Source organism: Aegilops tauschii, chromosome 4 (assembly GCF_002575655.3).
Source record: "Aegilops tauschii subsp. strangulata cultivar AL8/78 chromosome 4, Aet v6.0, whole genome shotgun sequence".
Classification (NCBI taxonomy): domain Eukaryota; kingdom Viridiplantae; phylum Streptophyta; class Magnoliopsida; order Poales; family Poaceae; genus Aegilops; species Aegilops tauschii.
The window spans coordinates 520319721-520341455 of record NC_053038.3 but is presented as its reverse complement, the minus strand read 5'-3'; the positions used below and the strand labels follow the sequence as shown (position 1 = coordinate 520341455).

The 21735-nt window shown below is 37.9% G+C and overlaps 2 protein-coding genes across 12 annotated transcripts; one reads left to right on the top strand and one right to left on the bottom strand.

Annotated features, from left to right (window-relative positions):
* Positions 1-3184: 3184 nt before the first annotated feature.
* On the bottom strand, positions 3185-9313 carry LOC109785299 (uncharacterized). Of its 11 annotated transcripts, none has more exons than XM_020343894.4 (15): positions 9183-9304; positions 8021-8150; positions 7319-7924; positions 7065-7205; positions 6833-6949; positions 6186-6705; positions 5887-6015; positions 5141-5780; positions 4794-4986; positions 4590-4688; positions 4259-4497; positions 4038-4110; positions 3836-3937; positions 3666-3723; positions 3185-3522 (listed from the first exon to the last, which is right to left on the bottom strand). In XM_020343894.4, exons 8-14 carry the CDS (start codon positions 5647-5649, stop codon positions 3703-3705), a joined length of 1236 nt encoding a protein of 411 aa, XP_020199483.1. In that variant the 5' UTR covers positions 5650-5780; positions 5887-6015; positions 6186-6705; positions 6833-6949; positions 7065-7205; positions 7319-7924; positions 8021-8150; positions 9183-9304; the 3' UTR covers positions 3185-3522; positions 3666-3702. The 11 variants fall into 11 exon arrangements, 6 of the variants coding, with proteins under 6 accessions (XP_020199483.1, XP_020199485.1, XP_020199486.1 ...); XM_020343896.4 differs by having other exon boundaries at positions 6186-6465; XR_012182729.1 differs by lacking the exon at positions 4794-4986 and having other exon boundaries at positions 6186-6465.
* Positions 9314-9463: 150 nt separating this feature from the next.
* LOC109785301 (protein FAR1-RELATED SEQUENCE 5) lies at positions 9464-13825 on the top strand. Its single transcript, XM_045228079.2, has 6 exons — positions 9464-9678; positions 10481-10600; positions 10706-10771; positions 10878-11050; positions 11145-11294; positions 11406-13825. Exons 5-6 carry the CDS (start codon positions 11268-11270, stop codon positions 13599-13601), a joined length of 2223 nt encoding a protein of 740 aa, XP_045084014.1. The 5' UTR covers positions 9464-9678; positions 10481-10600; positions 10706-10771; positions 10878-11050; positions 11145-11267; the 3' UTR covers positions 13602-13825.
* Positions 13826-21735: the final 7910 nt, after the last annotated feature.

Here is a 21735-nt window from a genome sequence, read left to right as displayed (position 1 = left end):
TTGCTTCGTTTGAGTTGAATCTTTTTGCAAACCGGAGTTCTTAAGTTGAACTTTCTGGTTAGATCTTTGTTTGAGTTTTACTTGTGCATTAGATGAGTACTTATTGTTTGCTTGTTTGTTTGCGATAGAGTACCCGGAGTGCGCCGCTTGCTACTTCGAATCTCTAGGTTTCACGGATCATCAGCAAGGCAAGTAACACTTTGATCATACTTTTCACTACCCAGTTTTATTGCATTAGATCAACCCTCAAACATTGCATGATTAGGCTCTAATTAAATTGTGGGTATTTGGAAGTAGTTGAGGTAGTACCTATTACCTGCTTTATTATCAAACCCTTGGGAGTTACTTCTACGTTGCTTACATTGCCATGCTATGCTTGTAGACGTGGATTGGGTTTGAGAGATATTCACGACAGATGTGAGATTGTTAATTAATGGTTTACTTAAGGTGGCAACTAAAACTCACATCTGGGTGGATTGAGGTACCTGGGTATTCCAGGATTGCCTGTTTTTCTTTTGGACCGCCACCCAGGTTCAAAGGGATCATGAGATTATTCATGCTAGAAACTTCCGTGTGCAGCTGCAAGCTATTATGGGCTCTAGCATAGTTGATTAAGTTGTGTGAACTCTTACAGTGGTAGACTAGCAGATGTAGGGGATATAGGTGGTACGGTCTATCACATCGTAAGGTGCAAACGCTTCTGAAAGACTATGTCTCGGTCATCCGTTTCTCAAACATCATGTAGTGCGAGAATCCAGCGGAGGCGACCGAGTCTTGTGGGAAAAGTGCACAAACCTCTACAGAGTGTATAAACTAATCATGGTTAGCCGTGTCCCCGTTATGGACAACTTGAGTATCTAGTACTTGGATTATCATATGAATCTCATCACCATGTTGCTTTAATAAATTTTGTTGGGTTAATGATGATACTTAATTGGGATTGAGATGCTGTCAACCATCTCAATGTTTAACAACCACCATGATAGTTAAATAAAATTTATTCCTTTGTAGTAGGGAAAAACTGGCTTTTCGCAAAACTGTAACCATAGAGCTTTCTACCAGCCATATATGCATGTAGTATAATATTATTATGTTCGTTACTCTCTATGTGTTACATTGCCAGCATATTCCATGTGCTGACCCGTTTTCGGGCTGCAACGTTTCACGTTGCAGACTTCTCAGACGACGAGTAAGGTGCCTTAGGTCGTGGTCTTATACTCAGTAATGCCGTTGGAGTTGATGGACTCACTTATCTTCCAAGTCTTCCGCTGTTATCGTATTAGATGGCCTTAAGCCATATTTATCATACTTATTCTCTTTTGAGATATTCGTTGTAATAAGTGTGTGATTGCTACTCTGTTATAAATCCTCCATTTGTACCGTGCGTGTCAGCATTACTGATCCAGGGATGACACTGGTGCACAGCAGCACAGACTGTTTGAGGTCTGGTCGCTACAAAATTAGGGATAAATTATGGATTAAATAGGGATTACACTGCACACGGTTTGCGAAAGCAAAACGCCTGCGATGTACGTGGAGATCAGAAACGTTTCTAGGATCCACTACGAGTGTGATCAATCTCCACTGCACACACGACTTTCTCTTGAAAACTGTTTGCGTTAGGCCACCTTGCGCAAACGTTTATCACACAAAAAGTGTGTGTGATGCACAGCCTTTGCCACACAGTTTCTTTCTACGCACCGTGTGTGATGCATTCAATAATGCAAACGATAAAATTATTAATATCGTATGCAATGGCAACGCTATCACAAACGATTTAACGGGAAAAATTGTGTGTGATGTACCTGTGAACGGAAACGTTTTCCTTGGAGCGACTGTGTGGGATGTGCATATGAACGGAAACGTTTAGCGGGGACTTACTGTGTGGGGTGTACTTGCGACCGGAAACAATTTCGCCGTACAATTGTATTTTTTTATCTGTATTGTACGTATTTCCGTATTTGAGCGCTCGCCGGTCGCACACGACCTCATTTTGCCGAACGTGTGTGCCAGGAGGGCATATCACCGACGGTTTCTGGATCGTGTGGGAAGGACCCCACTTGGAGACGGTTCCAGATGCCGTCGCGGAAAGGGGTTTTAAGCCGTTTGTTTAGGACCGACGCGCACCAGTGAATAATTATTACACTTCATCAATTCAAATCAAGATTTTTAACTACAATAGGCATAGCCTATTTTTAAATCACTAACTAAAGCATCTTATGAAGTATATAAATCCATATTAATCTCAAAAGCCCTAATTTGTCACAAGAACAGAATTGCATCTCGAACATGTTGTTCGTAGCTTTGCGACCAACTTCTTCATGTTCCCTTCGTAACACTATGCGGTTAGGGAAAACTTTTCCCTCCATACTTCACCAGAGAGTCCGCGGATTCGCCTTCCCTCTGCCCGCTTCTCCGGCAGCCGGTGGCCGGGAGGAGAATCCCGGTACCTTCGCTTCAATTAGTAGTTTATATTAGGATTTTTTTGTCCTCGCAGGTGCGGCGTCCGGACAGATGGCGACGCTTCTTCTTCAAATTTGTCTTTCGGGCTTCACTCTGGCGTAGATTCATGCCATCACCTTGGGGTGGTGGGTTAGGGTTGCTTCTCGTCATGTGGCGAGATTTGGTGTCACGTGCTTCAGATCTATGCAAGGTTTAACAACGACAACTACGGCTCCAGGGTGCTTGTGCAAAGGACTTCCCGGCTGTCATCGACAAGGTCCAGCCGGCTCCGGTAGCAGAGAGGCGATAGCAGCACGTCGGCAGCTCGTTCTGGCGTCAGGAGTGGTCTTTCAGTGGTCTCGGAATCTCGATGTAACTTTTATTATCTTTGATATGCTCTAAATTGTCGATGAACTTTTATTATAGATGTGACCCTTTTCTCGAAAAAATGAACATAACTGGATTATATGGGAGCTCCTAGTCGGCGCCTTCTGCGCCGATTACCATAACTGGCGCCTACAGAAGTCGAATATTGGGTTGATTCTTTGTTCGGCCCAAATTCTAGCGCATTTGGACTGTTTCAGCGCTAGTTCACTGTTCGGACTGTTTCCTTCAACTGTTTCGCCAATATAGTTTGTACTGTTTGGACTGTTTTAGCGCTAGTTCACTCTTTCTACTGTTTCACCAATATAGTTTGAACTGGAAATTTCTCTCAGATTATGTTCGATAGGAGAAAAATGCGTGAACCAAAAATGGTATGAATTTTCATAACAATATAAAATCTCCATAAAATCACAGAAAAGCTGCTGAATGAATTCTTTCAGAATTTGGTAGTGGCTTCCACTAGTTTAGTTGTTCAAAAGGAAATTTTATTCTAGGTAGTACAACTGAATTTTAAAAAAAATACAGTCACTTCTCCGTAAGTAAATTCATAATGGCAGGGGGTGTATCACTTAGAACAACTACACTAGTGGAAGCCAGAAACAACTTAATAATGGCTTGTCTTGACCCTTGTTTCGATATTGAAATGTGAAGCTCGCCGAAATTATCATCTCAACCATTTTACACCCTCAAGTGGTCCTGAAAAATTAAAAAACAGAATACATTTAGTTTCTTAATATAAATATAAATTAGTATGTACATTTTCTCTTTAATAAAATATGGACTGGATCATGTGAAAAAAGTGTACTACTTTTGAATAACACACTTCTTTTAGAGTGTACCTTTCAGCTATTCATTCTCTTGATGTGCGAAGTCCTTTTATTTGAAAGACCGGGAACCCTGAAGAATATAAAAGCAGAAAAGATTGATTGAATATTTTGGTATATACTTCCCTTAATAACAAAGTTGCTTTAAGACAAATATGAAATTCAAGGAGGTGTGTATAACTTACGTGGTTTTGAAGAAATGGCCTCACGACTGGTAGTTGGACCTCACTGTTTTGGTAGGTTGCAATCTCATACAAAAATATTTCGCGCATAGCTTGGAGATCAACCTGTTTTGCACAGTTGTGATAATCATCTGAATATTTTTTCTTCTATGAGATGAAAGAATTGCAATTAGAATATGTTGTTTAGAAGATAAGAAACTCTTACAGTAGAGAATCCAAGAACTCCCATGCCACGATATGTTTTTAGTATTTGAAGAAGGAAAACACTTGTGTTGTACCTGCATTAATGAAATCAGGTTAACTAGCATGTTAGAATAAAATCCAGATAAAAAAACAAATAATCCATAACTTCAAAATTTATGTTGCCGTGATGTGGATGAAATGGAGGAAAAACTATTAATGACGTAAGAAGTCAAACTGCTTAACCTGAAATGATTCCTAGGAACTACAATGAATCTGTAGTCAAAGTCTTTGATGCTGAATGCATTGCAGTTAGGGTAGGTGAGTGCAAACAGTGACTTGAAATTGTAACAGACAGTGCTTATTATAGTTGTGAATCTGTCTTGTCCAGACCCATCGGGATACATAATATCAAAAAATCTTCCACTCTGTAGGTTTGCTGTTATTAGAATCCATTGCTTATCATCGAAGCAAGGCAAGTGGACCTGTGAAAATTCATAGTAGGTTAGTTCTTGTCACAACTTTCCAGTTAAAGAACTCAGTAAGAGAAAATTTGCTTAAAAGAAAAGGTACTAACAAAATTTGCTATTTCCAATCTGAAGCCAACTCTTGCTTCACTTAAAATGTGTATGCATATTGGGTCTGAATGATCAAGCATAGGCCTCATGAGTATTGCCTGATAAATACAGACAAGAGAAATTTTTGGTTGGTGAAACTAGCAGATGTTACCACAGAAGAACATTCGAAGGCAGAGAAAGAAAAATAATTAAATGAATCGTACCATATCTTCTCTGTGCACAATGTTCCTAATAACATCAGTATTTGGTATTAGGCCTTGCCTACTACGGATTAGTTGGTGAGTATTGAGCATCTTTGAGTAACAATCCAGAGAGTGCGGATTCATCCAGCAACCAGGTCTTAAGGAAATAGTTAAGGTTTTCTGGTCAACCCATACTTCATTCACTTGGAATATTCTTTGGCCGTTGTTTTGGAATTAATGTTAGAAACTTTCAACTATAAGTTTGTAAAAAAAAAGTGCGAACGAAGAAATGGTTTGTATGGTATAGTTTCATGAAAACTATGACTGTTTTGTACAACTAAAAGGAATGGACTTAGGAAAGAAATTACCTTGAGTCCAGAACTGGAAGAGCTGCAGTCATTGTCTTGTAGAATTCTACTTGCACTGGTGTTGAGAAGATAACTTGTTGGAACTGCAAATAGTTGGGCTGCTGAATAATTTTTGCAGAAGAGAAGTTTTGAAACTGCTTCTTTCCTGCATCTATCTGATTGCTTTTGGATTTAACTTCAAATTCTTCCATCATTTTGAGCAATGCTGGATCGTTAAGTGGATTTCCAAAGGAAATTTCTTGCTGCGGAGAATTAATCTTGAAAGGCCTTAGTGGACTATTGCTATACAGGAATGGAGTATTAGCATTGAAGAACCTAGGATATGTATGAGTCTCAGGTTTGTCAAGTTTGGAAGAAGAACCCAGATGAGAGTAGATGCTTGTTTGATAAGAAGTCATACAGGGTGGGACTGTATCTTGTAGTGCATCGGTTATTGCATTGAAACTTGGTATGTCATCTTCAGTGTAGTTTGCTGGGAAAGAATTAGGTGGAGGTGCTGGTTGAGACATTTGAGTAGATGGGAGATTGGTTTAACATTTTTCTGCAAGTGTTTCATGGTAGGGATGTGAATTAATGATAATTGACTTGTCTTGTAATGCTTCTAGTTTGACTTGATGTGGTGCACAATAAAAAGAGTCTCCTGGCATTAAGACAAGATGAAAAAAAATTATGTTAGTATGAACATTAAAATATAAAAAGGAAGAGAAAATAAAAATTATGGAAGAAGAAAAATAAATGGAAAGTACCTGTGGCAGATGAATCAGCTGAGATAAATTTCCAGTGAGTAGAGCTAAATTTCTCTTGTCTCCAGTTATGATTTACTGTTGAATTCAAGTCTTCCCATGTTGGTTTATTTCTAAGAGAATCCAGGATAACTGGTATTTGTACAACGAATAAACAGAAAAATGAATAGTTATTTACTAATAATAAGAAAGAACTGGCGATATTGTAAGTAGTTTAAATATGAAGAAAAATATTTATGGACTGCAAAATAAAGAAAAAGTGGACAGAACAAAAGCTTTATTGTATAAAAAGTTTGTATTACCTTCTTTAGGAGAAATGACTGTATAGGTAAAGTTTTCATTAATTTCATCTCTGCTGAAAACTTCTAGAACCGCTAAATCTGTGGAACTTGGAGATCCAATAGATATTGGAGTAGCGAAATTTATTTGCTCATCAATAAGCAGGCGTTCAGAGAAATATACAATCATTGAATCAATTAGTTCGCGAGTATTTTCTGAATCAAAGCTTGGAGGATATGAATGAGGGCCAGGAAAATGCAAGAAATCAGTTGAATAGATGAATGAGTCCAAGTGTGGATGTTTCTGCATTACACTAATGGGTATCAGGTAACGAGTTGAATCAACGTTAGATACAACATTACCCAAGTGCACTCCTGAAAGATCTGTAACTGTAGAAGGTTGATATTGAGGTTGATCTTTAGAAGGAGAACTTGAGGGTAACAAACTGAGAACATCGTCAACATAAGATTGCAGCGTTCGAATAGAGTTTGTTAAAACTGTCTGCCAAATTTTCTGACTGGAACTCTGAAGCTTAATCCTTTACTATTTTTAAGAAAATGAGAATTGAAAAAGAATAAATTGAGCTCGAAGCAATCATAAAAAAATAGATGAACCTACTACTTTGTAAGTAAAAGTCAAGTATTCTTGCTTCTGAATTGGATTTGCAAACCTGTATGTTGTGAATCGATGGTAGTTTGCTATTGATGTAGTGCAAAATTGATTCAGGTAATTGCATAGGTGACTCATCGATAGAATCAGCGAATGGAGTTGCTGTTATGTGCTTCATCTATTTTTGTTTCGAGGAAAAGTATGAAAGTGGATTTTCGCCTGAGTAAATATCATGAGCAAAAAAGTACTATAAAATCAAAGTTAATCTTGATATTTGTATCTTTTGTACTTACTTCAAGCCTCGCAAACTCAATATTGACTCCAGGCTTTGTGTCTAGAGCGATGAATGATCTAAGCATTGTTGCTGACCACAAAGGAAGTCTTGGGAACGTACTGGTTGAAATCTTGTAGTCAGAAGTGATCAAGAATTCAAACTGTGCAATTTGCCAAAGTGCCAAAAAATATGGAAGGAAGTAAAAGTCAGTTAAAAATTGTCTTTGACATGACCTACAGTGAAAAAGAAGTTAAAATTCTAATAATTCCTTACCACTAACAATACTTTACAACCTCCTGCTAGGTTTGACCTCTTCTTCCCAACACTTGACTGCATTTTTGCAATCTCATGAACCAAGAAAGACAGGGTAAAGAGGCACCAATTGTATTTTGGAACTGACTCAATATTGACCAACGCATTGTAGTATTTTTTGCTTAGAAGTCCCTTTTAATTCAGTGCAATTAGAATGGAAAGTACAAGGAGCATAAAAATCCTAGAGAAAGCTTCTTCTGGTATGTTTTCAGATAGCATCGATAGCAAGTGTTCTGGGGTTGGTTTTGTTGTTCCAAGAGATGTGTTCATGAAATCAACAGTTTGTTTTGAAGGCTTTGTTGGTATTGGAAAACCACCACATGGAATGCCTAGGATTTTGTGTACAGTTAATTTTGTCAAGTGGAACTTGAAACCATTTCTTAGTTCAATTCTGGAAGTAGTGGTGTTGAACTGCATTCCTAACCATTCAAATATATCATCCAATATGAAGTTGCATGATATATGAAGCAAAGAACCGAACCCAAGTTTGTGAACTATCAGCTTCTGCTCCTCATTTAGTTCAGATATGAACTTGATTAGCAGACTGATATGATAAATTTCGATGACCTGCTGGACACAATGAATGAATTAGAATTGGGAAAAACAAGAACATGTTATTGAGGAGTTTAATTAAATTTAGGGGAGAAAGAGCAGTTTGAATACATTTAGTTTTGGGGGGTATGATTGTTGTGCTTAGTTTTAATCTCTTTGCTGCATTTTGCTCATTTAATTGAGTGTCAAGGTGCTGCTGGTTGCTCCTCTTGTTGATGAAACTTTGATCTACAGAACCCATCTGCACATAACAACACAAAAGTTATGCCATGACTACCAGTCTATCAAGAAACAACCATTCTAAAAACCATTTTACTATGTACAGTTTTAAAAATAAAGCATATTAGGATGAAATTATACAAAAGTCAACGTTGGTAAGAAGAAGAAAAAAGAAGCATTGTCATGACCAGACAGAAAAAACATAGTGAATATATTGACCAAAGGCTATATCAACAAGACTTGTCCATTGCGATTCGATTTTGAAATTTTAACTCGGTTTTAATGTTGAACAATTAATTAAAAAGTTTTTACATGGCAATGGAGCTGCATGGCCACAGGGCATCACCACAACAGTAGGGGGAGAGATAACAAATAGAGACTAGCATTTTGATTATCACTACATGTGAAAAAGTTGTACTGAAAGTAAAAATACTAGCTGTGCCTGAATCACATTTCTTTGTTAGGACTGATAGTACTGAAATTAAAATTCAGAATTTCACATGTCAAAAATGCTGCTCTAGTTTAGCCACGTTGTCAGCTGTGATGCACATGCTTTTTTGTATTACATACATGAAAACTTACGTTTGTTGTTTCCAAAACTAATTTTCATATAACATCTGAAACAAAAATGCAATTCCTTCAGCAACTGTCACCAACAAAAAAATTGATTGAGCAATTCCTATAGGTGCCAGAGGAGCAGTCACGAAATAACAATTTCTACACCTGCTGTCATGTTGCACGGCTGTGTTGTGGGAAGGTAGCAGAGCATCTGAAACCAGTTCCCATGGCAGGATTTGAGTGCACTAGGCATAGATCTATAAAAAGTTTCAGTGCAGTAGGCTAAGATTTTGACACTAGGTTAATCAATTTATTTATCTGACCAAAAACAACAGTAGGAACCTAGTGGTAGAATTGAAGAACTCCCTAAGATTTAGTAGATCCACCGTGTCTGAGGCATTTGGGGATAAAAAGCTCAACCTAGGGTTGTAGTTTCGCCAGAGGTACGATCTAGAAGCTACTGAACGACAGAGTAAAGAGATTTCGAAGGGCACACCTGCGTTGATCTTGGCAAAGAGTAATTTCGCGACAGGGGATCCAGGAGAGAGTCGGCAGTCGCCGGAGCAAGAGATAAAGAAAGAGTGGAAGAGAAATGAGGAATTTTCCTGCCCGTGGTGTGTTTTTGACAAATAAGCCCCTCTATTCAGCCACGTTGCCAGTACTTTTCGAAAAAACACCTTGCGGTAGCTTTGAATTATTTTTTAGGTCCCTATGGAAATAATCCAGGGCCCGCAAGTAAGTGACTTGGGAGAAAAAAGACTCTAAACGAAAGAAAACAGGGGAATTGTTCTAGATAACTCCCGACTCTCTTGACCAGTCCCGAAGGGGAGAAATTGGCGGTGCAGATGGCGGCAACGTAGCCGCCGGCGGCGGCGGCACAGATATCCGGTGTGGAATTCTCCGGCATAGATGGGAGGGCATCAAATCCACCAGTATTGGCGTCCATGGCTTTCGAAAACGTACGTGCTACGAGCCGATCATCCAGATCCCAGGTTCTCTTCTTCATCTGCTTTGATCTTATGTCAGATATAAAAAGTGCAGCCGTAAGATGTTGTTGGTCTTTTAGAAAGCCAGTACAGAAAATATCTAGATTATATAGACTAATGTACTGGCAGTCTGCATACACTTGTTATATGCTGAATTCTATGATGCATCTGAAAAAGATGTGTATATTTGTAGCTGGCTAGTGTAGGGTCAGACAGAGCATCATCAGATCAACAAACTCCTTAAACAGATGCGCTGTATTGTAAACATACAAGGTTCAAAGAAGTAGTAGATCGTTGTGGAGGATAGTGATATTTTGTAATGATTGCAGAAGTTAATTTTAGTTTCAATTAATCAGTTAACAAATTATAAAAAAGTGTACTACTATGTGGCACCGTTTGTGCTCTGTAATTCACAAATGAAGGAAAAAATTATGGATTCACTCTGGTTTAGAAGGGCAAATTATTATGTGGTCAATCTGGAATTGAAGAAACTATGCTGTTATTTTATTAAATTTAATTTATGGCCACAAAACAGACGAACCATTAGTAAATTTCCTAGTGTGTAATCTTTTACGTCTCCAAAATAAACTAGTTCTCGAACAACATGATAACTGAATCATTGTTAAATAAATATCTCCTTTGAATCAGTTGAGTGTAAAAGATTGTGCACTGAATATGATTAACACTGATGATCTTCATTTTAATAAGACCAAGTCTTGTTCTTCTAAATTCAATTGAGTATTGCCCTAGATAGTGAACATATGGTATCCGCTGAGCTTGCTGAAAAGGTATTTTGTTTTTGTGTTAGGTGCTTTCAAGTGGAAGAACTAGAGCAGTGAGTAAGAAGAAACCAGTGAAGAGCAAAGAAAAAGCAAAGATGCTAACAATGAGTGATCAAGTTGATAAAAGTTTGGGAGAAAAAAATGTTGTATGTTTAGTTCACTGATATTTCGAATTACACAATCAGGTTGTTTCTATACAAAGTTGTGAAAAAGAAAGTTTATTAATAATATATATGTTCTGCTTGATGCAGGTTGATGATGTTATGCTTGAATTTGACCAATATGTAATGTATCATGAAATGAAGAAGAAAATAGAGGTTAGTAAGTGAAGTTTGTGTTCACAACAATTTTTCTAGTGAAGTTCCTCCTTAGGGAGAAGTCGTTGTTAATAAAAATTAATACAGACTTGCTTGTACATTTCAGGAAGTACTAAGTAGTCAGGAATTGATGTTAAGTCAAGAAAAATTTAGCACGCAGACAGATTTGAATCAATTACGCAAGAAGTTATTACTACACAATGTGTTGTAGAAGATGTGACTGAGCGAGATGATAATGAAGAAGATAAAGATGCTTTAAATGGTCAAGACATTGAAGAGGTATTTCAAAGAACACTAAAACAGCCTGTTTGTAAAATCTGTTCTTTTTATGTGCATGGTTGTTTAATTGCATGTTTTGCTCCAAAAATTGTAGATAAATTTTCTACAGCAACAAAAATGTTTTGGAGTTTCTAGTCCTTCTTCTACTGTCATAAGTGGAAATCAAGATGATGAACTAGTAGGAGATAATATATCTTCTATTCAAAATGAAAATGCAATGAGCGTGGTGCTTGGTTCTGATAAGGTTTGTACTATGTAATTTTTTGTTTTCTATTGTAACTCCATGAAAGTTATTGAAAGAAAATACAGACTTTGTGTTTTTTATTGCTCATGTTGTTTTTTAAAAAATGTGTAGGATGCAGTTTCTTGTGAGAATGCTCTTGAAAACACAACCCAAGATATTGGTAATAGCAGTGGGGATTCTGATGAAGATGATGATGATAGTGTTTCAAAAGATGAAGAGTATATGTTTCCAACGCCGGATGAAATAGAGAAGACAAATGTGCCTCAAGTTGGAAAGGTGTTCAGTACTCTGGATGCTGCTAAAAGGTTTGTTAATGTATATGCTCTGACCAATGGATTCGGAATAAAGAAAGGAAGAAACCACAAGAATAGAAAGATATCTTTTGTTTGCAACAAGAGTAGGAAGACTGTGTCGACATATACAGGGGCAAGAAAAAGGAGGATAAATGTTCTTCAAAGAACGAACTGCCAAATGCATGTTACAGTCTGCTTGGAAGATGGAAAATGGCACATTCAATCCCAAGATTTGAAGCATAACCATGATTTGGTTTCTTCTCCATCTCTAACACAATTCTTCCTTAGTCATAGAAGTATGAATGATGCTGAGAAGTTATTGTCCAGGCTCCTACAGGAACACAGAATAAAACCTTGGAAAATCATGAGCATATTTAGGAAGCTATGTGGTGGAAAATTTGGGAATATAACTTTTGATGTCAAGAAACTTGACAATTTGAAGCAAGATGACCGTGAGAAGAGAAGTAACACAGACATAGAACACACTTTGGATTATATTGAGAAGTTGCAAGTTGATAAGCCTGGTTTTGTATACAAAGCACAGAGACATTCTTCCAATTCCATCCTTAGTTTGTTTTGGACTGATGCAAGGTCAAGGATGGATTACCTGTTGTATGGAGATATTATTTCGTTTGATACAACGTTCAGCACCAACAAATATAACATGCCTTTTGCGCCAATAATAGGAGTTAATGGCCACTCGAGAACAATTGTCTTTGGCTGGGCTCTTTTGCAAGATGAGAAAGTAGATACTTTCAAGTGGCTATTTGAGACATTTGTTGAAGTGATGGGTGGAAAGAAGCCAGGAGTTGTGCTCACTGATCAAGATGCTGCTATGAAAAAAGCAGTTCCAAAGGTGTTCCCAGATGCATTGCACAGATTTTGTATTTGGCATGTTTGGAGGAAAGCAAGGGAGAATCTGAAAGTATACTTTCATTTGAAGAAAGGCATGGAGAAGGACTTGGATGAATGTATCATGCAGTCATTGACGGTAGAGGAGTTTGAAACCAAATGGCAGGAAATGCTGGAGAAGCACAGTTGTGGGAAACATGCTCACATCAAGCGGATGTGGGAGAATAGGCAGTACTTTGTTCCTGCTTACTACCAACGAGTCTTCTGTCCTTTCACTAGATCAACAAGCAGAAGTGAGAGTTTCAACTCTAACTTTAAGGATTATGTTTTGAGGAAAGACACAATTGAAACATTTATCCGTCCATATGAATTGTTCCAGGAGAGTGTGATACATATAGAAAACGAAGATAGGTTCTTGTCTAATGAGAAAATTCCTGTTATGTGGGGATATCAACGGTTTGAACGGCATGCAGCTGAGATATATACTAGAGCCATATACAGCAAGTTCCTGACAGAGATGATGAATGCCACCACTTTTGGAGTGAGAGAGATTGAGAAAGATAAAAACTATGAACTTAAAAGAAACTTTGAGTATGAGATCCCAGAATTTGACAGGGAGATATTCACTGTGCATGTAGATCGAGCTGCTGAGCAATTTGACTATGAATGTGGAAAGTTTGACAGAGATGGAATTTTATGCTGCCACATTCTGAGACTGTTTACTCAGTTTGATTACCTCAAGATTCCAGAAAGGTATATAGTGGCAAGATGGACAAGAGAATTCAGAGAGATTAAGCTAAGGAAGCACAAGATTGATGTTCTTGGTCCACAAAGCCAAGACCAGTCACACAATGCCGTGCGATATGCAATTGTAATGAATACTGTTGGTGAGGTCTGTTCGGACATTAGTCATGATTCTGGGTATCGTCAAGAATTATTAGATGCAGTCAAGACTGTCCACAACAAGTATCTTGCTGGGAGAGAAGAAACAGAAGGGAACCAAGAAGCAAATGAGAATGAAAGGAATAGAAATAGTGACAATGGCCTAAAAGATCCTGCTGTTAAAAAGAACAAGTCTGTCAACAAAGGGAATAGAATGAAGCCTCGTTCAGAAATTGAAGCTCAAAAGTGTGCTGCGCGAAAGAGAAAAAATTCAATATAAAGGTGTGAGTACTAGTGCATAAAAACGATTAAGAAAAGTTATTGTTGAGATACTCTCAGGTTGAAGTTGGTATGCTGGATATAAAAACAGTGGCTATTTATGTAGGCTATAGCATAGATTGTGGTATTACTTTTTTTAAGGGATATATTCAACAAAACATTATTTCTTGCTGTAATTGGAAATGGTGCCCTTATTGCTTATTGAAAATATTAGTGTGAGGCATAGTAAACGTCTCACTATTTGTGTTTACAAACAAAAAAAATTAGTTGTTGCATTTGTGATGTATGAGGTACTGTTTTTTCGTTTCATACTCAAGATGATGCAGTTGAATTTAGACATGAAAATACATTTTGGTTTGAAAAACAATTGTTTTAGGAAAAACAAAATTGAGGAAAATAGTGAGACATGCAGAAGTGCAAAAAGGGTAGTAAAAAAACAAGTTTGTGTTCAAACAAAATGAATTTGTATATTTTTTGAAGTTTAATCCAGTATTATTAAGTTGAGTAATTCAGTTTTAGTGAAGTAGTTTTCAAATTTGTATTTTAGTTAAATAAACTTTTAATATTATAAAGTAGGATCAATTTGGTTTATAATACAATTAAAAGTTTTCATTATGCTTATGTGGGCGTAGAAATTGTGTTTTGAATCCAATTTGAATATTGGATAATTGAATTATAGAATACAAATGCATTTCATCAAATTTGAAATGTTGATGAAAAACCGTTTTGAAGTGCAGTGAATTAATTTGAGGTTCCATGAATTCAATTTGATTAGTGTGAATTAAAATGAGAAACAACTGAACTACTTTAGAAAATTTGAAACAACTGAACTACTTTTGATTACAAATTTGATGAATTGAATTTCTTTTGTGTGAACTAAATTTTTAATCCAATCAAACTAATTTTGAAATTTAATGAACTGATTTGAAATTTTGATGATATAAAAGTTGAATGTTGGTGAACTAGTTTTGAAATCAATAAAACTAATTTTATGAACTAAATTTTGGATGCAAATTATATAAAATTCAAGATTTGATGATTTAGTGAATTAGATAATAAATTTGATGAGTTGAATTTGTATTTTTGTGGTCTAAAATTTGTTGAGTTTAATATAGGTGAATTAATTTGTTTTGACACATAGCATACTTTAAAAATTGAGTTTGGTTCAATATCCAATATTCAGAATAAATTAGTGAACTACTAACGTCAACAAAATTTGGTGATTTGTTAAATTATTTTGAAATTTGTGAATTAAGACATGAAATTGCATTAACAAAAAAACAAAGTAGTGATCTTATTTGTATCAAAGTGAACTAAAAATATATATGTTTCAGAATTGAATTTAAATTGGGTTAACTAACATTGGAAACTAGAATTTGAGTGAACTATAATTTGTGTGAACTAATTTTCAATACAGAAATCATGAACTGAATTAGATTTGCGTGAACTAAAAACTTGAATCCAGGTGAACTAATTTTAATGAACTGAATTTGAATTCAGTGAACTAAACTTTGAGATTATGTTGAGTATTGAAGTGAACTGAATATGAATCTAGTGAACTAAAATTATGATTTGATGAACCGAAATTGAATTTGCTGAATATGAATCTAGTGAACTGAGATTATGTTGTATTTTCCATGAATTATAATTTGGATTTTTAAAAAAATTAACTAAAATAAAAACAACTGACCTGGTTTTCAATACAGAAATCATGAACTGAATTAGGTTTGCGTGAACAGAAAACTTGCATCAAGTTGAACTATTTTTAATGAACTGAATTTGAATTCAGTGAACTAAACTTTCATATTATGATGAGTATTGAAGTGAACTGAATGTGAATCGAGTGAACTAAAATTATGATTTAATGAACCAAATTTGAACTTGGTGAACTATGAATGTGAATCTAGTGAACTAAATTTGTGTATAATTTTGGTACATTATAACTTTGAATGTTGGAGAACTGAATAAGGATTTTGGTTCATTATAATTTGGCTGTTGATGAACTATTTTTGATTTTGATTGAACTAATTTTATTTTCCATGAACTATAATTTGGATTTTTAAAAAAATTAACTAAAATAAAAAACAACTGACCTGGTTTTCAATACAGAAATCATGAACTGAATTAGGTTTGCGTGAACAGAAAACTTGAATCAAGCTGAACTATTTTTAATGAATTGAATTTGAATTCAGTGAACTAAACTTTGATATTATGATGAGTATTGAAGTGAACTGAATGTGAATCTAGTGAACTAAAATTATGATTTAATGAACCGAATTTAAACTTGGTGAACTATGAATGTGAATCTAGTGAACTAAATTTATGTATAATTTTGGTACATTATAACTTTGAATGTTGGAGAACGGAATAAGGATTTTGGTTCATTATAATTTGGTTGTTGATGAACTATTTTTGGATTTGATTGAACTAATTATATTTTGAATGAACTATAATTTGGATTTTTAAGAAAGTTATCTAAAATGAAAAACAACTGACCTGGTTTACAATACAGAAATCATGAACTGAATTAGGTTTGCGTGAACAGAAAACTTGAATCCAGGTGAACTATTATTAATGAATTGAATTTGAATTCAGTGAACTAAACTTTGAGATTATGATGAGTATTGAAGTGAACTGAATGTGTTGGGTAATCATTCGATTAAGTCTTAAATGAGCCCCTCTAAAGTTTGAGGCAAATGAACGCATTTTTGTTCGAATCTAGTGAACTAAAATTATGATTTAATGAACCGAATTTGAACTTGGTGAACTAGATTAACATGGTATAATTTGGATATTTTAAAAAAGTTAACTAAAATAGAAAACAACTGGCCTGGTTTTCATTGCAGAAATCATGAACTGAATTAGAATTGCGTGAACTAAAAATTTGAATCTAGATGAACTAATTTTGATGAAATGAATTTGGATTCAGTGAGACAAATTTTGAGATTATGATGAGTATTCAATTCAATTGAATATGAATCTAGTAAACTAAACTTGTGATTTGATGACCCAAATTTGAACTTGGTGAACTGGACTTTGAATGTTGTAGAACCGAATATGGATTTTGGTACTTTATAATTTGACTATTGACGGACTATTTTTTATTTCGATTGAGCTAATTTTATTTTCCATGAAATATAATTTAGATTTTTTAAAAAGTTAACTAAAAAAACGGGCCTGGTTTTGAATACAGAAATCATGAACTGAATTAGATTTGGATTTTGAATGTTGTAGAACCGAATATGGATTTTGGTACATTATAATTTGACTGTTGATGAACTTTTTTTGATTTCGATTGAACTAATTTTATTTTCCATGAACTATAATTTGGATTTTAAAAAAAGTTAACTAAAATAAAAACAACTGACCTGGTTTTCAAATACAGAAATCATGAACTGAATTAGGTTTGCGTGAACTAGAACTTGAATCCAGGTGAACTAATTTTAATGAACTGAATTTGAATTCAGTGAACTAAACTTTGAGAATATGATGAGTATTGTAGTGAACTGAATGTGAATCTAATGAACTAAAATTATGAATTGATGAACCGAATTTAATTTGGTGAAGTAGATTATCAATGTATAATTTGGATTTTTAAAAAAGTTAACTAAAATAAAAACAATTGACCTGGTTTTCATTGCAGAATTCATGAACTGAATTAGATTTGCATGAACTAAAAAGCTGAATCTAGATGAACTAATTTTGATGAACTGAATTTTAATTCAGTGAAATAAAATTTTAAATTATGATGAGTATTCAAGTGAATATAATATGAATGTAGTGAACTAAACTTGTGATTTGATGACCCAAATTTGAACGTGGTGAACTAGACTTTGAATGTTGGAGAAATGAATATGTATTTTGTTCATTATAGTTTGACTGTTGATGAACTATTTTTGGATTCGATTGAACTAATTTTATTTTCCATAAACAAATTTAGATGAACTTGAATTCAATGAACTAAACTTTGATATTATCACTACTAGAATCAGCTACTTTGCCGTCTGCCACGGCAGACGGCAAAGGCCTTTGCCGTCTGCCGCGGACGGTAAAAGGCTCCGGCAAAGTAGGCATCGACAAAGAGCTTCTTTGCCGTCTGCTTTTTGAATCGGACGGCAAAGGGGCCTTTGCCATCAGCAGCGGACAGCAAAGAAAGCCGACGGCAATAAATTCGCTGTTAGTCCATTAGGCGTCTAACGGCAACCTTTGTCGTCCGTCGCTGACGGCAAAGAGCATCAAGCCTTTGCCGTCTGCCACTGTAGGCAAACTGACCAAATGGGTCAGGTGCCAGGAAGCACAGTTGGTTGCCAAAACAGAAAAAAGAGGCAATGCAGGCTCTTTGCCGTCTGCCACCGACGGCAACGGGCTCTTTGCCGCCAGCGGCGGACGACTAAGAGCCCGTTGCCGTCGGTGGCAGACAGCAAAGAGCCTGCATTGCCTCTTTTTTCTGTTGTTTCTTATACCCAACCGTTTTCACAACAAATAGATGATACATATATATTTTTCACATGGCAAGTTCACAGCAAACATATGAGATATCCAACACATTAATTTCATCATACGTGCATAGTTCCATCAACCATACATAGCAAGTTCCACATACATGCATCCAACCATACATATTACAATAGTGTCATCCTACCATACATGCATAGTTCATCGATACAAAAGAAACATAGTTCATCCAAACAAGCACTCCATCTATGCAAGCTTCCGTGAAGCGAATGAATTCTGCAAAATGGGAAATAAGAAAGTTAGAAGAAGAAGATTAGAAGCACAAGAAGAAGAAGAAGAAGAAGAAGAAGAAGAAAATGAAGAAGAAGAAGAAGAATATACGACATTTATGAGCTAATTTAGGTGAAATTGATCGTTTGTGAGCTAACCTAGGTGAAATGGATCGTTTATGAGCTAATCTAGGTAAAATGGGTCATTTTAGAGCTAACTTGGGTAAAATGCATCATTTTGGAGCTAACCTAGGTAAGATGGGTCATTTTGGAGCTAACCTAGGTAAAATGGGTCATTTTAGAGCTAACATAGGTAAAATTGATCATTTTGGAGCTAGTCTAGGTAAAATGGGTCATTTTAGAGCTAACTTGGGTAAAATTGATCATTTATGAGCTAACTAAGGTAAAATGGGTCATTTTAGAGCTAACTTGGGTAAAATGGATTGTTTATGAGCTAACTAAGCTAATTATGCTAAGTCTAGGTCATTGTGGTAAGCATATTGGAGGAAATAAGGCTAAGTCTAGGTCTTTATGCATTTGTTAAGCAAAAGACTAGAGAAACTTACCATGATCATGGAGGTGTAGGAGCGGGCTGGCTCGTGCCGGTAGCTGGAGAAGGATCGTGCGATGCTTATCTGGAGTTACGTTGCACCAAAGATCATTTCCAATGTCTCGTTAGCATGACGACACTCAAATGTTAAGACTAGAAAGTAATGTCCATTCAAATTAAACTCACCGTGGTCCCAGGAGCAATCACTGGCATCGGCGGAGCGGTCTAACTGGTCTTCTCGCACACAGACTGCACATTTGGTTTTGACGACTCAATCATACTAGTTAGTAATGAGACAAACACTACATGAATGTTTTGGCTAATCAGCAGAAGAAACTTACCACAAGGAGCTCGTACATGGCACTTGCCTACATGTCATTCCGTGCCCTCTCCTCCTCCAACATCTTTGTCTTCCTCTCCTTCAACTCCCGCTGCCTCTCCGCCGCCTCCGCCAGAAGATTCTCCGTTCTATCTCTCTCACTCTGTATAGTAGCCTACAACACCACTCCTCGTTACCATTTGTAATCATTGATGGAAGCACACACAATGTAATGGAGAAAGATAGCTGAGTACATATAACTAACCTTGATGGCGAGTTGGACTGGCCGTTCACGAGGCCTTATCTCAGGAGCGGAGCTCGACTGGCATGCCTTGATCTCCGGGAGAGTGCTAGGACAAGGGATAAGTCCATCTCCAATGGCTATGGAGCCATGGGACCTCCCGCCACCAGATATCATCACCAGCTCTGGATCAATGGGACCCTGGCTTGGGTTAAAGTCCTCCCCTTTCCTCGCCTTCCCCTCATCTCTATATTTCACGAGCTTGTCATGGGAGGAGATGTTGGTGAAGTTGTTTGCATCATCGTGGTCAGACGGAGAGAATGCCTTGACTTTCTTGAAAGAGGCAGTGTGGGCCATGGCATACAGGTCGTACACCTCTGGCACCTTATCCGCCTTATTGTAGCATGCCTGAAAGAGAGAAACAAAGTAAATTAGTAATTAAAGGGCTCAAGCTAGCATGATGAATGAATTGCATGAATCATGAAGCAAACCACATACCCAGTTCCGCCCGAACTGATATAAGTTGGAGCTGCCTTGATGGTGTGGCACACCTTCCATTTGGGCACGTTTGTCCTTGGCCGCATTGTGGATGGCTAGCCATTCTTTTGAGCACCACTCATTGACCAACACCTCCCAACAATCCATCCGATCCGCACACCATCTCGGAGGCACCTAAGTTAGCAAATAGAAACTTGAGCGCTACGGCTATGAATTACTAAATGAAGGAAGTAAGTACAAGGCCTTAAGAATTACCTTCATGTACTGCTCCTTACTAAGGAAATTATCATGGCACGCCGGCTTGGGCTTCTTGATACCACGCAAGGCATAGTAGTCTCGAACAGCCTCCACCCGAGCCTCGTGTCGTAAGTTCTGTAGTAGGCGCTTGCAGACGTTCTTGATAACATTTGCCGCCTCCTCCTCGTATCCCTCCTCACACCTGTAGAATGTCTGCAATCAAATGAGACAATATTGATTAGTACTATTAATAACTAGCTAGTTGAAGATTTTTAAATGTGTAAAGGAGAAATTACTCAGAACTTTCTGATCACCACGTCTGCCCTCGTGTCGCACAAGACACCGTCGATAATCTCACCCGGTGGGGCCGGGGCAGCCAAGTAGTGCTCCCAGCTCAATCCAAGCTCTGGAAGCCGACCCTCACCAGGCAACGTGACAAACCCCGGGAAGTTTTGCCGGCAAAGCACTCCAAGGACGGAGTTGGGCCGGCGGACACTATGATGGTGGTCCAACCCCTACAGCATGACAAGGCCAACGCATTAGATATTTGAAGAAACGTGAATGTAGAAGGTACAAAAAGATTAAATGCACTTACCTCTCCCCATCAGGGAAAATGAACCACCTCTGCTCGCGGGTAGCCGGCACGGACGGGAGCCGTGTACAACCACGCTGGTAGACGGTGCCCCCCTCCTCCTCAATATCAGTCGGCTCCCCGCCATCATCAGCATGGCCACTCGGCCCCTCGGGCTCATCCGGCCAGGTACCCCATCCAGACGTGTGCTCCTCCGGGGTCTCGTGGGCCGAAGGCCCGTCGACCCGAGGATCGTGGGCCGAAGGCTCGTGGACCGGAGTCCGTGTAGCCTCCTCCTCGAACGAGTCCACCCTAGCAGTCACGTGCTCAGGTGAAACAGCTGGGGGTGGCGGCGAGGAAGGCGCCCTAGCAGTCACCCTACCTCCTCTCCCGCGACCACGTGCTCCAACTCCTCTCTTCTTCACTCCCTTACCTCGTCCCCTGCTGGGCACTGCTGTCGACGAAGAAGGGCCCGGCGGTGTCGCCATACTGTCCAGCAACGCTCGGTGGAGAGGTGCGTGTGGAATGGAAGACCTCCCACCACGCGCCGACGAAGAAGGGGCCTCGGAGCGCTCCCGACCAGCGCCCACCATCTTTCAAAACCTGCCATGACAAAGAGTAAACGAAATTAGTACAACATAAAAAAATACCGACATGAATAATAATATATGATGTTTTTCATAACAAAATCATAAAATATATATGATGTTTAAATCTACCCGATCAACACAATTATATATGATGTTTCTCATAACAAAATCGAAAAATATATGATGTCAGGGTGTCGGGGGTCGGGGTCGGTGTGTCGTGCCGGGGTGTCGGGGTGGCGTGTCGGGGTCGGGGTGCCGTGTCGGGGTTGGGGTGCTGTTTCAGGGTCTGGGTGTCGGGGTGTTGGGGTCGGGGTGTGGTGTCACGGTGTCGGGGGTCGGGGTGTCAGGGTGTCGTGCCGGGGTGTCGGCGTGGCGTGTCGGGGTCGGGGTGCCGTGTCGGGGTCG

Excerpts from the sequence above, each read along its gene's own strand:
- LOC109785299 (XM_020343897.4), bottom strand. The coding sequence starts at position 5,649 with ATGTCTCAACCAGCACCTCCACCTAATTCTTTCCCAGCAAACTACACT. Across the intron at positions 4,111-4,258 it reads GTTCCTAGGAATCATTTCAG|GTACAACACAAGTGTTTTCC; the intron begins GTTAAGCAGTTT and ends TCATTAATGCAG. Across the intron at positions 3,938-4,037 it reads GAGTTCTTGGATTCTCTACT|GTTGATCTCCAAGCTATGCG; the intron begins GTAAGAGTTTCT and ends TGTGCAAAACAG.
- LOC109785301 (XM_045228079.2), top strand. The coding sequence starts at position 11,268 with ATGAGCGTGGTGCTTGGTTCTGATAAG. Across the intron at positions 11,295-11,405 it reads TGGTGCTTGGTTCTGATAAG|GATGCAGTTTCTTGTGAGAA; the intron begins GTTTGTACTATG and ends AAAAATGTGTAG.